This window comes from Anthonomus grandis, chromosome 8 (genome assembly GCF_022605725.1).
Source record: "Anthonomus grandis grandis chromosome 8, icAntGran1.3, whole genome shotgun sequence".
In the NCBI taxonomy this organism is placed as follows: Eukaryota; Metazoa; Arthropoda; class Insecta; order Coleoptera; family Curculionidae; genus Anthonomus; species Anthonomus grandis.
This window is the reverse complement of record NC_065553.1, coordinates 14,538,407-14,557,282: the sequence shown is the minus strand read 5'-3', so window position 1 is coordinate 14,557,282 and position 18,876 is coordinate 14,538,407. Positions and strand designations below refer to the sequence as shown.

General features: G+C 31.0%; 1 protein-coding gene across 1 annotated transcript; it reads right to left on the bottom strand.

Moving 5' to 3' along the window:
* Positions 1–2,134: 2,134 nt before the first annotated feature.
* Positions 2,135–15,025, bottom strand: LOC126739767 (xanthine dehydrogenase/oxidase-like). The gene is made up of 24 exons (XM_050445575.1): positions 14,878–15,025; positions 14,771–14,814; positions 13,685–13,854; positions 13,509–13,633; positions 11,761–11,921; positions 11,512–11,712; positions 11,227–11,459; positions 11,067–11,169; positions 10,872–11,002; positions 10,669–10,822; positions 10,487–10,620; positions 9,404–9,572; positions 8,934–9,163; positions 8,689–8,881; positions 6,733–6,913; positions 6,528–6,679; positions 6,244–6,474; positions 5,128–5,321; positions 4,783–5,070; positions 3,016–3,146; positions 2,783–2,964; positions 2,560–2,727; positions 2,393–2,506; positions 2,135–2,307 (listed from the first exon to the last, which is right to left on the bottom strand). The coding sequence occupies exons 1-24, from the start codon at positions 14,883–14,885 to the stop codon at positions 2,240–2,242; spliced, it is 3,765 nt and encodes a 1,254-aa protein (XP_050301532.1). The 5' UTR covers positions 14,886–15,025; the 3' UTR covers positions 2,135–2,239.
* Between the last annotated feature and the right edge of the window lie 3,851 nt (positions 15,026–18,876).

The window sequence follows — 18,876 nt, the reverse complement described above, 5'->3', positions numbered from 1 at the left end:
TCAATCTGCTCCTATGGTCTGTGCAAATATTATTTAATAATGAAACCACCCTTTCAGATGAGACTGATGCCCCTAAAACAGTCAGAAATCTCAGTGCAATCCTGCTGGTTTCAGGAAACGCTCCTTTGTTTTCTATCCAATAGCGGATTGGATCACTATTTCTTGATATTAATGGCTGAGTCAAGTATAGTTTAAACCCTGTTAGCAAACCTCCACTTGTATAATCCTTATCCATAGAAAACCTTACTATTTTAGCATCATGCACTTGCCAAATATTTTTTGTTATTTCTTGCTCTTTTGCACCTAAATTTTATTTTTTTCATTTGATGATTTTACATCTTGTAGTTTAATATTTTTGTCAACCTGTAATTTGATATGACTAATGGCATTTGCAGCATTAAGTGGAGAACTAAAATTAAATTTTTTGAATCTTGGGTTTCCGGTTATTGCTTCAATTAGTCAGTTATCAGGTTTAACCTAAGGACAAGAATAACCGGTTAATAATAGGTTATTCGATATGAAAAACCGGTTATTCCAAAAACCGGTTATTTTTGTCCATCCCTACAAAATACGAAGTAAGAATAATAAAAAGAAATAAAAAATAAAATACAAAGAATTATCAATTAAAGAAAAGCTCATGTATTTGTAAATTATCATAAATCACCTGCAGAAGTTCTATTTTAAATCATTTATATACTGTAGAGTGTAGAGCCCTGAAGATGAATTAAATATAATTCGAAACGTTGGCTAGAAACAAGTAGTTTTCTTTAACAATTGACCAATACACCCACAAAATATCACTTCTAGCTGAGCTCTTCGCTCTATCTATTTTATTTTATGTATTTATCAAGGGAATCCATTTATATTGTAATTATAAAATAATTTTTTGTTTAAATGTACTAAATTTCGAACCAAACAAATATATTTCTCCTAGCAGGCCTCTAGCCCTGCCAACCTGTTGTTTCATTCATGTCTAAGTGTGATGAAATGATGTTGCACAAGTTTCAGACTGTCTGATAATTTGAGAAGAAAGTCTACATTTAAAAAGTAACAACAACTCAGGACAGTCTATAGCAACATTTATTACTTTATGTAGAAAACATAAATCTAGTAGAATTCTTCTTGACCCCAGTATAGGAAAATTTAAACTATCCCTGTTATATTTCTTAAAACTTATTATTGACCCAGCATTATTGATTCAGGTTTATTAGATTTCAGATTTGTATCAAAGTCTATTAATTAAGTTAAAAAATAACTCATACATGTGAAAAATAATGATTTTACTATATTTATTAGTCTTTTGAATGTTAAAATCATTTATACTTCTTTTCTTGTGCCATAGGTATCAATTTGAATTTTTACCTCTCGCAACTTCCTTTCTTTAACTCATTGAAAACCATACAGACTGCATAGTTTTCAGAGGACTGACATTAAAATGTTGCTCTTAATAGTAACTTTGTTAATTATGAAATGCTTCTCAGTTTGTATATAAAAGACTCAGTTTTTCCATTGTAATTGAGAAAGTAACTGATTATAACTGATAACGCAGTTAACTTTCATTTCTGTTGCAGATCATTAAAAAGTCTGGTCAAAACTGCAGTATATATAAATATTCCCCAGGAAGCAAGACTAGAACACATTTCCATTTGAGTGTTCATTACCAATACCCTCCTGTTTATTAAAAATTTATTTAATTCTTTTGAAAATGAATAGGATTTTTTCTGATTTTACCAAGACAATAAGGTTAGCTGCACAATTTTGTGGTTGTTCTGGAGTTTCACAAGGTTTATACATTACTGACTTCTAACCAATTTATAAATTACTAAAGGTGAAATCTCTTTATAATAATTTCTTCCAATTTAATTCTCTTTGTTGATGATTTAAAACTATGTAGGAGCTTAACTGTTGGGATTAGAGTTGGGAACAAAATCCAGTAAGTTTTAACTATACAAACCATTTAAAGTAAAGTCACTGCCATAGTCGTAGTAATTATTGAGAGTACTGATAGTAATATTAACACGGAAGATGATGATTATAATACAGAACCTCCTACAATAGTAAATACAGATTCTACTGATTTGGATGAAGAACGCGGGATATTCATAGACCCAGGATTATTTTATTAAGAGGCAGATTGACCAACTAAGTAAAAAATATATATTTTTTTTAAATAAATTCATTGATTCAACACTTATTGTTTAGATTTTTTAAGTAATTATAATATTTTACATGTTATCTGCTATATGGTAAACTGGGAATAATCTGTAAGGCTGTTTAGTATTGTATGTTCTACAGTTGTTGGGCCATCTAAAAAAGAGTTATGAGCTGTTAGCAATGATTTTGCAGTCAACAACTGGAATACAGTGAGTTTATAATTGAGATTGATACTTACTAAATGGAACCCATCTAGGTTTGGTGCTGTCAGCATCTGTTCTGGCAGATGCTATTGCATTTCTAACAGCTAAAGGCGCAGAAACCGATAGGCACATTGGAGGTTCTCCGGTAGCTACAATTATCAACAATTAATTTAGTATTTACATTACATTTTTATATTACTACCTTTAGATTTTAACGCTCCTATGGGGTTTGGATTGTTAGGTGGAATTCGTATTCTAAAATCTACTGGGATATCTTTCATCCCAGGAGGTTTGTAATTCCATGTCCTATTATTCAATAATTTACCTTCGTCATTGTATTTGAGCTCTTCGGTTAAGTAGTGACCCAAACCTAAAAAATAAGCGATAATTTGCATAAATAATCAAGTTGTAAGGATCAGTTTTACCCATAACAAAGGCTCCCTCTATTTGGCCAATATCGATCAAAGGACTTAAACTTTGACCAACATCCTCAATGATATCAACTCGAGAAATCACTTTTTGACCCGTCAAAATATCCACTTCTACTTCCGTGGTACATAAACCAAATATATCATAGTCTTGTATTCCCTTTCCGTCATTAAATACACTAAAAATTTGGTTGATGAAGATTTACACAAAAACATAAACTGACACTTACTATCCATTTGCGCTCAAGTTTATGTTAGCCACATGACACATTTTAACTAATTGATCCCATGTCGCTTTAGGATTTGCTTTTTTCACTGGGTCCATTCTTCTTAGTAGTTTATCGCAGGCCAACATTACTGACTAAAAATTATGATATTAATTAAGATGGAAATATATTTTAAACCACCACTAAAAAAATATTTTTATTTAAAACAAAATAACTTAGTTATTGTTTTATTAAACTACGTTAAATAAGAACAGTTGTACCATCTTACGAAAACAGTCTACATCGTATGAAGAGATTTATTTGAATCTTTCTTACTTAAGTGTTACTCCTGAAGTGTTGATCGCAAGAGTAAAAATATTTTTATTCAAAACTTACACCAAGCGTTACAGCTCCATTATTCCAGGTCCCAACGATTTCTGTGTGTTTTTTCAGTTTTATTTTTAATATATTTTTATCCACAATTATCTGTTTTAAAGATTCAGATATTTAGTTAACTGGTCCCAAGTGTTGTCCCCACGGTTTGTTTGTGAGCAGGTTAAAACAGACAAAAGCCGAACTAGTAAATTGCCAAAAGCCCAATTACTAGCTGCTATATTTTGAATCAATTTTTAATTTCTCATTCTTGCCTTTCCAAATAGAGAATACTTATACAAAGAACGTTTATTAAATTGCGAAATGTTTTAGAAGCTATTTGATTATTACACTTATAAATATAATTTTAACCATTTTTTTTCGTCTTTTAACGGTTGGGTCTTTTAAATAAATATTAAAAACTTTCATGAATTATAAAACAATTACTATACTATGTGGTCAAAGTTGGGTTAATGGTTTTTTGTATTTAACGTTCTTATACCTTTGAGCATTTTACATCTCTGTATTTATTAAAGTTATTTCTTGTATTACCTTGAGGTTTTCACTAATTTTATTTTACACCGTTTAAGTTTCTTTCTCCTCAACCCTTAAAAAGTACAACTTACTACAAAAGCGTTATCTTAGTATTATCTTCGTATATGTTAATATTTCTCTATGAATGTCTTAGTAAATATTGCCAATTATTTTACTGTAAAACTTCTCATATTGTTTAAATTGCAAAAATCTTAGAAAATATTCTGTATTTTGTTAATTTTTTCACGATTTTTCGTAAATGATTAGACTTCGTTTCACACTATTATGTATTTAGGATTTCTATATCTTTTCGGCCTTTTAAGGTCATTATTTACATATAATACATTACATTACTTTTATTACACTAAAGAGTTTGTATTTTTACTGTAAACCAAATCTTAATTTCAAAAATTCAGTAAAGTCTCTTTTATGTATGTTATGATTGAAAAACTTTTTTTTTTCTGAAACTTGGACATATCTCGAAAACGAAAACTAATCGTTTGTACATATATAATATGGACTTTTTGACTTCAAATCAGTTTTTCTATTTATTAGCTATAAAAACGTGCATATATAGCCTGTACCTATATTCTGAGTTATGGGATAACTCTTATGTCCTGACCTTTTAAAGTAATTTTTTATATGTATATTTGGAGTCATTTTTTATTTTATTCTAAGCATTCGAGTATTTTATATAATTTGTGAACGTTTCAGAAGTTTTCATTTACAACAAAAGTTACCAGTTGTGGCCATCTACTTAATGGGATTTTATGATTATTTGAGGATTGTCAAACAAATGACAATTGTTATAATCTTAGTGACTCTCATAGACCAATAATTCTCTAAGGGCAATTTTCAGTCAAAATTATAAATAGATAAACTTACATAACAAATAGACTCCGATGCAAAACTTCCTCCAGTCGCAAAACTATTAGGTGCCACCAAATTGTTGGAGGGTTTAATAGACACCATACTAACGGGTATGCCAAGTTTATATGCACATACTTGGGCGGCTTTAGTGTTAATGCCTTGCCCGATTTCTATGCCTCCATGCGAGATGGCGACACCGCCATTTTGAAAGTAAATCGATACCAAAGTTGTATAGCTGCCCAACAAGCTGAACCTCCATTTCATCGCTGCTAGGCCGATTCCTTTTTTCTTCCAACGATTGGCCTAAAAAAAAGTGGACATAATTTTAAATGTTATCATTAATCACTTAAACGTGCTTACGGCATTGTATTTTTTCACATCCTCAATTCGTTGCATCAGATTATCTTTGGTTTTCATTTCATTAATGAACTGAGAAACTTTCGAGTACTTTTTGGTGTCCAAATTGGCAATCCTGACATCTAATGGGTCCATGTTTAGGGTGTAGGCTATATGATCCATTATACTTTCAATTCCAGCTAAGCCTTCAAGTGTGCCTAATCAGAACGTGTAAATATTGTATAAGGGCCAGCAAGTTCTATTTATAAAGCTAATTAATGTATTGAAATGATTACTATGTATAGTAGTACAAGCAAAAGAGGTAATTTTTATACATTGAAATAAATTCCAAATAACATTGCTGAACTCAGTTTTGGATATAATATATAATGGTAAATTCTTGTTCTTCATGGGTTAGATCATAATAAACTACTATGGAACTGATAAGTCTTATTTTATTTGGGTGTAATTTTAAGAACATCAGTGGTACTACTGATAAGAATTTGGAAGTGTCAAAGTTTCTGGTTATTTAGGATGCCTAGAAAGTTTTGAAAAAATGACTTTCATTAACTTTTAAAAGTTAATGAAAACGTACAGAGGTAAAAGGTTTAAAACATTTAAACAAATTAAAAAGTGTCTCCATAAAACTCTATTATTGACATTAACCAGCGAAAAGTAGATTCTGAATATTTATTTCTACTTTCTGGCACTCCAGACAACCTGAAACTTTTAACATTTTAACACAAAAGTCTGATCCAAATTGGAGATTTTTGTGCCTTGAATTAAATTCTAAATGATTTACATCTCACCAGGTTTAAATAAATTGAAGCGTTATAAAATACGTGAACCCAAAATCGATATATCTGGATCATAACATATGCTAATATTGTAACGTCTGCACAAATATTTGATGTAGTATAGAAATAGCAACAGGTGAACCCATCTTCTAAGCAAATTAGAGACGCCATAAAAAGCCTTTTAATAACGTTAGAAACTTGGACCATATAAAGTATCATTATTTAGGAAGTATTCATTCAAATTCTTAAAAACATACTTTTATATTCTAGAAAAATTAAGTAGCTTGTTTATTAAACTTGACCTAACTATATATAAGCTAATTTATCTAAACTTGGTTATTACCTGGTGCCCTGGTATAACAGTTAGGAGTATTATCTGTCCTGGCAGTAAAAGTGTCAAATCCCCAGGAATCAACGTTATAGCAACTTTCAAAGCAATCAATGATCATATAGTCCAGTTTTTCATTACCTGGCCCATTGCCAGAATCCGAGTATAATTCTGCTGTCATATTTTGAATGGCACCTTTATCGTTTACTCCTACTTCGTATTTCATATAAAATGGATGCCTTTTACCTAAAGTTTAAATTATAATTTTTATAAATTATATCAATAGTCTTCCTTTATACCAATAATATCCATGTTAGTATGAAAAGGCATCCACATTCGAACGGGTTTTTGCAGCTTGTAAGCTGCTAATGCGGCAGCCGCATTCGCATAGTTTCCTCTAATAATTTTCCCTCCATATGACCCTCCTAATCTTTTTACAGATACGTCTATTCTAAAAGTTTATATTTAAATCATTTACACGTGAAAAGTCAGCAATCTTCTTACTTTTGGGCATCCAAATTGAGAATTTGAGATATAGCAAATTGAGTATGTGCTATCCATTGAGTTGACGGCCATATTTCAAGGCCCTCTTCTGTCGGTATGGCATAGGAACATTGGGTTTCCATGTGGTAATGGTATTGACCATCCATGTAGAAGTCTCCTTTAACGGTCTTTGTTGCTTTTCCTAAAATAGGCGAATATGAAAGTGTGGCTTAACTTCAAACGAATACAAATGAGCCTCAGCGCAAAGAGTTTTTTTGTAAAATTTGAAATTTTGCAAGCAAATCTAGTTAGTATGTAGCTCAAAATACGAATAAGAAATAAAGCATTTATTGGAGTAATAAAGATAAATAAAAACTTAAAGGAAAAAAAAACAGGTATTTTAATAGATCGAAATCCATCAGTTCTTTCTTAAACGTTGTCTTCCACAATCTTACTTAATATGAATTAATAGATCTTAAGTAAATGAGGCCTTGTATATACAGTATCTCACTTTGAAAGCTTTCAGGCCAAATATAATCCAAAAAATAGCTAGAATATACCAGAGCTCCTTTATATTGTCTATTTATATTTAGTCAAAGGATGTGTTGTCCCTTAGGTGTCCCGACTTCCAACCTAAAAATCTCGTTTTATTAAGTAGTATTGATTTGCATGTTGATAGGGTGTAATAATTTTTTTTATTTACACATTAATAAATATAAACGTTTAAATGTATAAATTTATTAATATAAATATAAAATTAAACAATTTATACTTTTAAATACGATGTTATTTGACAAGATACTTAAAACGCGTTTCATTTTGTATTAAACAAAAGTATGATATATTTTCAAACTCTCTAAGATCTTCTATTCGATAATCTTAAATGACCCAGAAAAAATCTAAAGATCGGGGGGGAGTTCTAGTCGGCCCTTCAATTGAACCTCTTCGTTTCATCTTCCTGACTTAGAAAAGCGTCTTATAAGGGAATTAAAATTTAAAGGAATTAACCTTGGCAGGAAGAATATTTGGAGTAGTGCTCTATATATTTATAAAAAATCATTTACATTCTTGTGTTTCTTGATATCCAACTGATACTACATTTATTCAACAATAACCTGTTGAAAGCCTGTGTCCAATACATACGAGTAGAAATCATGTCAATCAAATGATCAATTTATTTGCAGTATTTCAATATATTAGTTTGTTAAATTTCAAATGACTAGTAAACATAGAAACCTATAGTAACTACTTCACTTATTGTGAATGTGCTAAAAAACATATTTTTGATTGAATTGGGATTTCTCGAAGCTTCTCGATTTTATCTTAAATTCACTTAATTAAGTTACTATTACAGAAATTTATTTTGCTGATTTTTTAAATTTTACTAGTTGCACCTTGTTAGATCTTGATCTGCATTTTAAATATCATATACGATATGTGACATTCACCTATATTTTATTAAATTAAAACTCCCGTGTTTTGATTTTTTGATTTTTAAAAAAAATTTCAATACATATTATGTCGTTGGTTTACAAACAAAACATCATCATATAAGTCACGCAGCCCACTTTTGAATAAGTACAAAACTTATTTACATTTTTTTTAAATTAATTCTAATTTATTTTATCATGCAATCCTGGGTTATTATTATTAAAACCATGTGAAAAATGTTGATTAACTTAGCAGTTTCTGCTATAAAGAACATACATAAATTAGAGATGAAAAATTAGACAAAAATAAATTAATGTGTTTTTCGTAACTATGTGTTCAAAGCTTGAGTCCGAAAGTTTCTGCCAAACTACGTTTATACAACTTCTTTTTTTGCAACAAATTTAAACTAAATAGAATCGGTAAAATAAGAAGTAGAATCCACTAAAATACAGCCACTTGGGCTATTATTGTAAACCGTGTTATTTTTCAATTTAATAATATACCTGCATTATTCATAGATATATAATTAAATTAAAAAAAACATACCAGTTTTTTTGGGTACTACAGAAGTCTCATGCTTAATCCTATCTTTCTTATTGGCTGCAAGCAGTTCCATAGGGGTTAACAAAGGTTTAGTAGCAGGTCTCTTAAATTCAACTTTTACAAGTTTTGCAGCCTCCATGGCTGTATTGTGACTGTTCGCAACCACGATCCCTATCGGTTGGTTATAGTATTGCACCTGAAAAAGCCATTCGTTGTATTTCTTTTAATTTGGAATAATTTTAACTAACAGTTCCGGAGCAGAGTAGTTCTTCTGGCCCCAAACCGAAGGACAGGACCGTAATTGAATTGGCACCGGGAATATCTTTGGCAGTATAAAAGGCAACTACTCCATCTAAAGCGATAACGTTTGATGGATCGATTAACGTAATTTCGGATCCTGAAGGTGCATCCGCTGTCACGAAACTGGCGTGTAGCTGATTGGGTAGATCGGGTTTGTCGATGATGTATTGGGCTTGACCTAGCAAATCGAAAAATTCATCTATTATCAAAATGATCATAATTTTTAAATACAAAATTATTAAGTTATGTTTGTTATTAGCTTAAGATGTTAAGATTACAAGATTTTTTGTCAATTATATTTCAAATCAAATTTTACTAAATTTATAATAAAATTAGTACGATAATGGTTAATACTTGGTCACTAGAACATTCAATTACTACTAAATAACTAGTTAGATATAGTTGATAGGATATTTACCGGATGCTTGTGCAATAGCTTCAAGTTTAATAATAGGTTCTCCCATGGGAAACGTTTTTTTATCAGGCGTAAACTCTTGAACGCCATTGGATACTGGTCTGGATAGAATGGTTCCTCCACTCTGATGTTTCGGGGTTACTAAACTGGACGGAGCTATGTTTAACACAAACTAAAATAAATGAAAAATTATTAGTATTGTATAATTAAATTAAGACATTTGTAGACAAAGATTATTAGACCTTTAAAGTTGTATACTGTGAGTATTTATAATGAGTGTGAATCCTTGAATGATTTTTCAGAAGTAAAGTTAATATCAACCTTATTTCCAGACTTCTTAATTTTTAGGCCACGCGCTTGTTGGGCATTTTGTACACATCTTTTAATCATTAAGGAGGACTTTTTGATGTAAAATATTTCCGAAGAAAAAATGGCACAGATTTACATACTGAATGAAATTTGTACGCAGCCAATATGCCGCAAAAATTAATATTCTACTTCCACAAATGACTTTCACGTAGGCGCATGTTTGAAAAGAAAAACAACTAATTAACTAACTTCCTACTTAAAACTATAAATTATGTTTCCTAATGTTCTTGTAGTTTTACTGAAGCTGCCTCTGCATCTTTTTCTGAAACGTAGATTGTTGACTTTCCCTCTTTTAGGTGGCCTTGAGCCAGGCGGATTATTTTTTAGGACTATTTTTGGATGTCTGTTCTCGTCCATTATAGAGTGTTTTTTAAAAATTTTTGATTTTACCAAAATTAAATACGCAATACCTCAAAACTTTTAAATGAGATATTCGGTATATTTTTATGTTATTAAATGTATTCGTAAATAAATTCATTTTTTGTTAAATATGTCCTATACCTAAACCGTTTAATTTTTAAGATATCTTAATTTCGATGTAAGATAAGCCTATAAGAATAAAAAGCCTATAAGAATATATTAAGCGTATATTATCCATCCGGATATATGTTTTTTTTTTTCTACACTAATCTTATTAGATATCAGATAATTAAAAGCACTCTTATATGGGGTCATGTACAAGTTGATAGAACTGACTGAACTTGGAATAACACGTACCTTATAAAATAAATTTATTGCAAGTTTCTTTCGGCATTCTGGACTTGGCTCAAGAGGATCTTGATCTGGCTTGACTTCCTGGTCCAGTGATTGAAACGCTTTTTGTAGCGTTTGGTTGTCAAAAAGGTTTAAACCTGTAATACTAAATAAGATTTTGTTGCAATTAATTGGAAAGTGATTACCGTTTAATAGAGTTTCAGTAGCACTTGCATGGGCAAACTCGGCATTAATTCCTCCATAAACAATACTTGCTGATTTTACAACGTTTTCTTTAGATAATTTAATAAGGAAACCTGCGTTTACTATGGCGTGAGCATTTTGCGCTCGTGGCATTACCTACAGATTGATAAACTGTAAAGTTGTCTTTTCAAATTCAAGTACTTACCTTATAACTTTTATAAAAATACTTCCTGGCATCGTAACTTTTTAGCATAATCTCCTTTATTACTTTTTTATTCATATCAATGCCAAGAAACTCCTGTGGACTCTTCCTAAACTCATTTTCTTCAACATCAACTGTATATAAGAAGAGTCTTTTGTGTTTGGTGTACATATATTGATTTGAATAAACTAAACTTACTTATTATAATGGTAGCCTTAATGGTCTCCAAAATAACAAAAATATCAGACTGAAACCGTGGGTTTTGGTGTTTTAGCATTAGATTTCCAGCTAGAGTTCCGATCTAGAAGAAAATCCAGTATGTAAGATTATGAAACGTTTGTCTAAAATACTCTTTTACATTTCTCACTGGAACATTGGCAATTAAGTCAATGTGATTAGCTGCTTCCATTAAATAGCTAAAACTAGCGTATTTTTTAGCAGCTTCATTAAATATATCCATAGTTTTACTTAAGGATATGTTGGCACCCAAAATTAAAGACGTGTCTGTTATTGTATGGTCAATCAAATGGTCTAGGCTTGTTATATCTATGTATATCTCAGGAAATAAGATTCGTGTCGGCCAATTCACACCTAAAAAATGTAGGTAAGTTGGGATAAATTTATGCACTTATATAAAATAGACCTTGTGCGGTATTTCCAGCAACCAGCATATATTTTTTATCTCCAGACGTCCCAATAATCTCCATAAGATCTTTTAAATAGTAAACTTTAATCCAGCTAGACTTTCCTAATTTTACCGTAAAATTTTCTGTGGGTTTTTCATATTTTTTGTTTATTTTGGAACACGTTGTTAGAGTTGATCCTATATCTTCAATATCTGCAACTATTTTTTCGCATTAAAAATATATTCTAAGCAAACTTCTTTGTTTACCATTTTTAGTGGTAGCAAAGTTATAAAAAGCTGTCAAAATCGGTCTATATCCCGTACATCTGCATATGTTTCCAGCGAAAGAGTTTTCGATATCATATTTGGTTTGTTGTCCGGATTGTTGTAGGGCGAACATGTTCATTACCATCCCAGGAGAACAAAATCTGTTAAAAACATTGTTGCATAATAATTGTTAGCTAAGATAAATAATTTAGTAGCAAAATAAAGGCTTGGAGACATCATTATTAGTATTTCATAGTCAAAGTAACAACTACACCAACGTTATTTAACATCTTGACTATATTAGAGGTCAGTAATTCACCGACTAGAGCCAAAATAATGTCGCAAAACAAAGAATATGATGAGATTTTAGTAGAACTTGAGCACTGAATATTTCGACATTGCAACGACCTCAAAATTTACATTACCTCGGGAACTTTTGGAGTTACTACTCTATGGTTGATTTTTATAATGTATTATGAAATATGAAGGATCATAGAATATGAAGAAATCGTTGGTAATTTATATATTATATACAGCACTTGAAATTTACCGTTTTTATATATCGACCTCTAAAGATTATAGTATGTATTTTTCTTTAAAAACATATTATATAGGCCTTAGACATAAACTTGGTACCAAATAATAAATAAAGACTAGTTCTGGATCTGGGCAAAGGAAGAGCTTCGACGTCAACCTGTACGAAGAATACAAAACGTAATTTTACTTAGGAGATTAGGGCCATCAATAAGATTATTAAGCAACTTAAATAAACATTTCTGAAAATAGTAGTTTCTTCTTGATTCCAGAGTCGGCATGTCAAACATAAGAAGCAAGTTCTTCTCAGGAAATCCTTGAGGGGGACAGGAACCATTGGTTTTCAGATATAGCTACGTTACTTTGCTGTCTCTTCAGACCCTCTGCATGCACCTTATTCTCGCCAGAGAATTATTCTCTGGCGAGAATAAGGTGCATGCATTCTCTGGCTGAGGCATATTCAAGCTTTGGCCTTATAAAGGCGCAGAACAGTGTATATACTGAATATACAATATTCTGAAATTTACGGCTCAGTCTTCTAATGGATCCAAAAGTTATAGATGTTTCACTAATTATGTTTTCGTAATGTTTGATAAAAATTAGCTTATTATCAAAGATTATGCCACGATCCTTAAAATATTCAGACCGAGGAGAAGTAGCGATTTATTGTTTATGGAATAGTTGCATATAATAGGGTTATTTTAAAAGTTTATGCCAGCACTCTGTATTTATCATGTCTATCTTCAGTTTATTTAAATTGCCTCAGTTAATTAAAGACTCTAGATTTTTCCGAAGAATTAAGCAGTCATTGATAAAATTAATACTATAGAAGTTTGAGGACATTTACATAAGAACATAATGCATACAGAAGAACCAGAGAGCTGAACTGTTCACACACATGATTTATAAAGATTTCAAATAAGAGAGAGCCAAGGACGCCCCTGAGGAACTCCTGAGCAAGAATAGAAATCCTGAGAAACAACTTCACTTCACGACGTCATGAAGACGGTTTTACGTTGTTATCGAAACAATTATCAATTTGTGACCTCTCAAAGCGAGATGAGCGCTTACCCATCTTAGATGTTACTTTTCCACCTGCGATGAACTATTTAATATAAAAATACCGATGGGCGGAGACGTTATAAATCTTTTTGAAAATAATTTAAATCTGAATAAGAAATGTGTATATGTAATTGGTTTCAATTCATGCTTACCCACATTGCGTTCCATTATTCTCTGCTAAAGACTTTTGAATAGCATTAAGTCCTTTCATTGGATCACCGATTCCTTCAATACTGTGTATCTTCCAGCCGTGACAAGAAAGGATAGAAACTAAACACTGCAAAATTAATATTAGTTTTGTGGTTTATATACTGTGAAAAAAACTAACTGAGTTTACTGCAAAAACCGATTTTTCTCCATTAGGTTTCACTTCTTCAACAGCTACAATACAAGAGCCGCATCCCCCTTCCATACACATACGTTTGGTGCCTTTTAAATATGCTCTTTCCCGTAGGTAGGTGTTTAAGTCGGTTTGTGGAGTAACATCTTCGGCTTTTACTATAAAAGGTTTTTTTATATTTTAAAATATACAGGGTGTAAATAAATAGATGCGAAAAAATTCAGGGGCTGATTCTTGGGTAAAATTTTAAGAAAAAAACTTTATATGAACGTATGTCCTAAAAGTTCTAACTTTTGAGACACCGGGTGGTAAAGATTAAAGAAAAATATATATTTTTTTACAATACCTGTGAAACCCCTGTAGATATTTTAGAAATTTTTGGTATACATTTTCTATGCATCAAAATGCATTTTCTGAGACTCACTATTTTTTTAAATTTGTATCAGTGTCCGGTACTGGATATTGATGACTTGAGAAATCGAATCATTAATTCATGTGCCTTAATTCAAAATTCTCCCGGAATTTTTTATCAGATTCCTCGACAAATGCGGCGACGTATAGACTTGCATAATGGCAGAGGGTGGTCATTTTCAACATTTTTTATAATAATTTAATTTATTCTTCTTTCATTTGGTTTAAAATAAAAGTTAGAATCACATCTAAACCTTAATAATAAACACCTAATACATTTAGGTAGATGGATTAAATTTTTTTAATCGAATACGCAACCTCGGACAAGAGAAAGTCAAAAAAAAGCGTACCATATTTTTCATCAAAAATATTTAGTTTAAACTTTACATGAACGTCACTGGTAGAAATAAAAAAAATTAGTAAGCTCAGAAAATGCCTTTTGATGCATAGAAAATGCTTACCAAATTTTATTAAAATATCAGTTATTATAAAAAAAACATATATTTTTCTTTAATCATTATCACCCGGTATCTCAAAAGTTACGGCTTTTAGGACATACCTTCAAATACAGTTTTTTTCTTAAAATGTACCCAAGAATCAACCCCTGAATTTGTTCACATCTATTTATTTACACCCTGTATTTTTTTTACTGAAAATTCTTACCTTCGTAAGTAGTTCCACTGATGTTAAAACTAATTGATGATAGTCTATTGAAATAAAATTGCCAATTCTTAATAAGACTACAAAGTATTAAAAGAAATGGTACTTACTCCTTCATTTCGTGTTAATACTACACCGAAGAGATTTTTAAAGAAAAATTCGAAGAACTGATTGACTATGATTTATTTAAAAACCGGTTATTTTAATTCAACGATTCAACATTTTCACTCTCAAGTTTAATTATGATCATTTTAATAACAGTTAAGAAGCGATAACATTAATTTGGTTGACCCGATTATTTTTTTCCTAGTTTTATGCATCCATAGATAATTAGCTTAATAAATGTTAAACTAGGTTTATTGTATATTTGAAAATAAATGATACATAAACTATTATATGTATTGATTTATCTTTGTACTTATATAAAGCGGAGCATAAAATAAATGTGTGATATTGATGTATAATATATTACGGTGCGCTTTCTTTTTAAATGTGCAATTTAAATTTTACTATAATAGAAAAGTTGGTGGTATGCAACAACTGTTAAACGAAGTTGAGGTGTATTATCTCTTCTAGGATTATCCCTTCTGAATGGATACTAGTTCTTCTTTTTGCGATCAGCCTTTTTAGTTGACTAATTTCAAAGTCTGGACTTGTTGGATGATCATTGGAGGAAGGTATAATCTTAGGGGTCTTCTGCGGCCACATACTTAAAATACGAGTATATGTAAAAAATAATTAAAATATAATTAAAATTATTGTGAACATGGTAAATATGCTTAGTTACAAAGGTCTTGTCAATCTTTTCCAGTTCTTCGGAATACTAGTTCAGTCTATGTTGGCCTATGTTCAGGCCATCGGCTTCGATTCTACTGAGTTTTAGAGGCTATAATTTCGGGACATGAATTTAGTCTGGTATATTCTTGCAATAATCATAAGGTTTCACGACGGGGCGGTTTATATAAGCTTCTACGGGGTACTTACTAGGTACCTACTGGTTTTTAAGTAGTCTTAAAATAGAAAGTTTCTTCTAATAATTGTTGCGCAGATTTGGTTTTTTCCGCATTTAACAATTTACATTTACTGGTAGACGTTCTAAAACTGTTATACAAACCAGTAATTTTGATCGAGTTCTTGAACATGATAATCTGCTGCTAGGATGATAAAAGTTTGACAGGTTGTTGGAAGTTGGTTACTTTATCTGAGTAGCTGAGTTTCGATTGGTGGTTGTTTTCGATTGATTAAAAATTATTTCTTGAAAGAGATCCCAACATTTCTTGTAGAGAGCTGATTAGATAGTAGATCAGTTGACGTAATAATAGAACTGTATAAAATTTTTAGGCGTGCAAACGTTGTAGATTGACCATTTTGATTGATGTATCTATTTGCAACTTTTGAAGGGTAGAATTAAAACTTTTAATTACTGAGGTAGTTACTAATATTTGACTTTTTAAAAGGTCCTGTATTACTCGTTCATCATGAGATATTTTATACCTATAGCTACATTAAAATATTGATGAATCTAGCTAGATTGCTAGTCATTGACTTATTAAATATACTATACTATTATTATAGGTATTATAGTACCATTTATTAAACCGCATTTATATCTATAGTTATATATAGTTCTTAGTGTTGAATCCATTATTATTTCAAAAAAGTTTTGACTAAGGGAATTAGCAATTTGTAAAAGAAGACTAAAATGAGTTTGTATATTAGTTTTAAAAGCGGAGACTCGAAGGTATTTTTCCATTAAATAGAATAGTTTGTCTAATAGGTTTCATTTCTTTATATACAAATAATGTCCATTTGTCGATACTGTTAGTTTGCCTTCTTCATGGAAGAATATACCAATGGTATTAATATATAAAGGGTGTAAGTAGTATGAAATGCGGAGTGGCTGGTGGAATGAACAGAAAAAATATAAAATAATCGATTAAGGAATGATAAGTAGTCCATTCCTCGTGTTCTAATAGCGACTGCGCCGCGCCAAATTATTATCTCACAATTAATTAATTTTACTTTTACTTAAAAATTATAAATTATTATTATTATAAATATTGAATTTTTAAACTGACATAGTGATGTATTAATCAATCAACAAATAAATTATAAGAGTGTTTTTATATGTAAAAACTAAAACCTAAATCTTTTCACAAAAACTAATCTAGACCTGCGTTGCTGATGTTGCTTCTCGTGGTTATAGATGACGAAAACGCTGAGTTTGTGGTTCCCATGATACATTTGTAATATGATACAGTGTGGGATAATAATAACATACACATTCACGAAAGACTCGCGTCATCCAAATAAATATTCCTGGAACGCCCTAGCTGAAATATTATTTCTAGAATATCTCCAGCCTTTAATGGAAAAATATGTAACATTTAAAAAATATTTTTTTTACATGAAATTTTTTCTAAAAGAATAGTACTAGTTCACTATATAGAATAGTTCACTATATAAATCATAATAAAATAAAGTAAAACATAAATACAAAAATGAATAAAATTATCTTATTTACCTAGTGTTGTGTCCTAAAACATTTCTTTGTTTCCAAAATTACAAATTTTAGGAAGGTTCTATGTCTGATATTTAAAAAATCGATGGTTAAACTCTAACAACTCGTATCCCCAGGTTAGCTAATTTTACAGGAGACGCAAAAAATAACATTCCTCAGGAACTTCGTAAAAAATATCGAAATTGTATGAATAGAAATTATCCCTAATCTGTTCGGATATATTCAGATCATTTTATTATTTTTTGAGCAACTTGGTATTTTACAGGGTGGGATACGATAGATTAGAACTTTCGATTTATGGGTTACGTCTTTTTGTGTTTTATTTGGAGTGGTTTACGACTTTTTCACTTTTGTGGTTTTCATGATTGTGTGAATTAGGATATTAATCAAACTATAAATAATTATTATTGCAGATATCTTTTAAGCTTTATTAATGAGCAGTGTATGGCAAGTTGTCGTAAGAACTATGGACATCTAAATTAAACACAGTTTTTAGTTCTTGTAAATGTTTCCATTTGGTGTGTTTGATTCGGAGACGTTCAGGAAAAAAGGGTTTAAATGTATGATCTTTGGGTAGTGAATGAAATTTAGCACGTTGAGGCAAAATTTTATATTCGTCTTCGTAGTTTATTTATAGTGAATACTTCCGTCCGGTAAATATTTAAGACACCATTATCTGACACAGTTGGGTCGCTTTTGATTTTTCCTGGCCGTATAGAGTCAAATCGAATGAGATTCTTATTGTCATATTTAAAAAAAAAATCATGCGAGAGATACTTTTCGTTAAGTGGGAAAGGGTTTTTTCGAGCTTCATTTATAATTTATGCATACTGCGATCGCAGGGTAATATCACGACCTTTTAACTTCCTTTCCACAACTGCATGGGTGGAGTCGCACTCCATTTGTGTATGTCCCTTTTCAAGGTACTTTTGCTCTATAGAAATTTCATGTTTGGTTGAAAAGAAGCTCAAAGCATTTGATAATACAGTGTTGCGGTTTTGATAACCACAGCCATCCGAAAATATTATCATGTTCTTTTTTTCGGCCAAACAATGTTCTTCAAGATGGTGTATAATGCAGGAAGTGAATACAGATGCTTCTTAGTCACCTTCAGACTCATTCCATACATAATTGGTGCACTGATGCGTCGCTAAGTTGTAAATTGTAAATATGTGTACTTGTCATCTGGTCTTGTAATACACTTTGCTGGCCTGAATAACAGGGCATAACTTAACGGGCTATACATCCATGGTAAAGACATAATGCATCCCATTGACAGCTTCTTTTTGATCATTAGTTTTTTCCTCCTGAGCAAGGTTCTTCTTTTTCAAATGATTTTGGGTATTCCTTCTTGATACTATTGGAAGAGTCTTCTTCTATCCCATCAAGTACAGCTTCTTCAAGTTCAGGCGTTGTTATAGTTTCTGGTCTTCCACCACCCATATTTTTATTAAAACTCCCAGTTTCACATAATCTTGCATGTAGTTTTCTAAATGTTTTTGCACATGGAATTACTCTGTTAGGATATCTGTCCTGGTAAATTCTTCGTGCTTCTTCCGCATTTCCATTTGCTAATCCATAAATTAAG

Bases quoted from the DNA above. Each gene is read 5' to 3' on its own strand.
- LOC126739767 (XM_050445575.1), bottom strand. The intron at 13,855-14,770 runs GTAAGAATTTTC...AACCTTTTATAG, and splicing joins CAGTGGAACTACTTACGAAG to TAAAAGCCGAAGATGTTACT. The intron at 13,634-13,684 runs GTTAGTTTTTTT...TTAATTTTGCAG, and splicing joins CGGTTTTTGCAGTAAACTCA to TGTTTAGTTTCTATCCTTTC.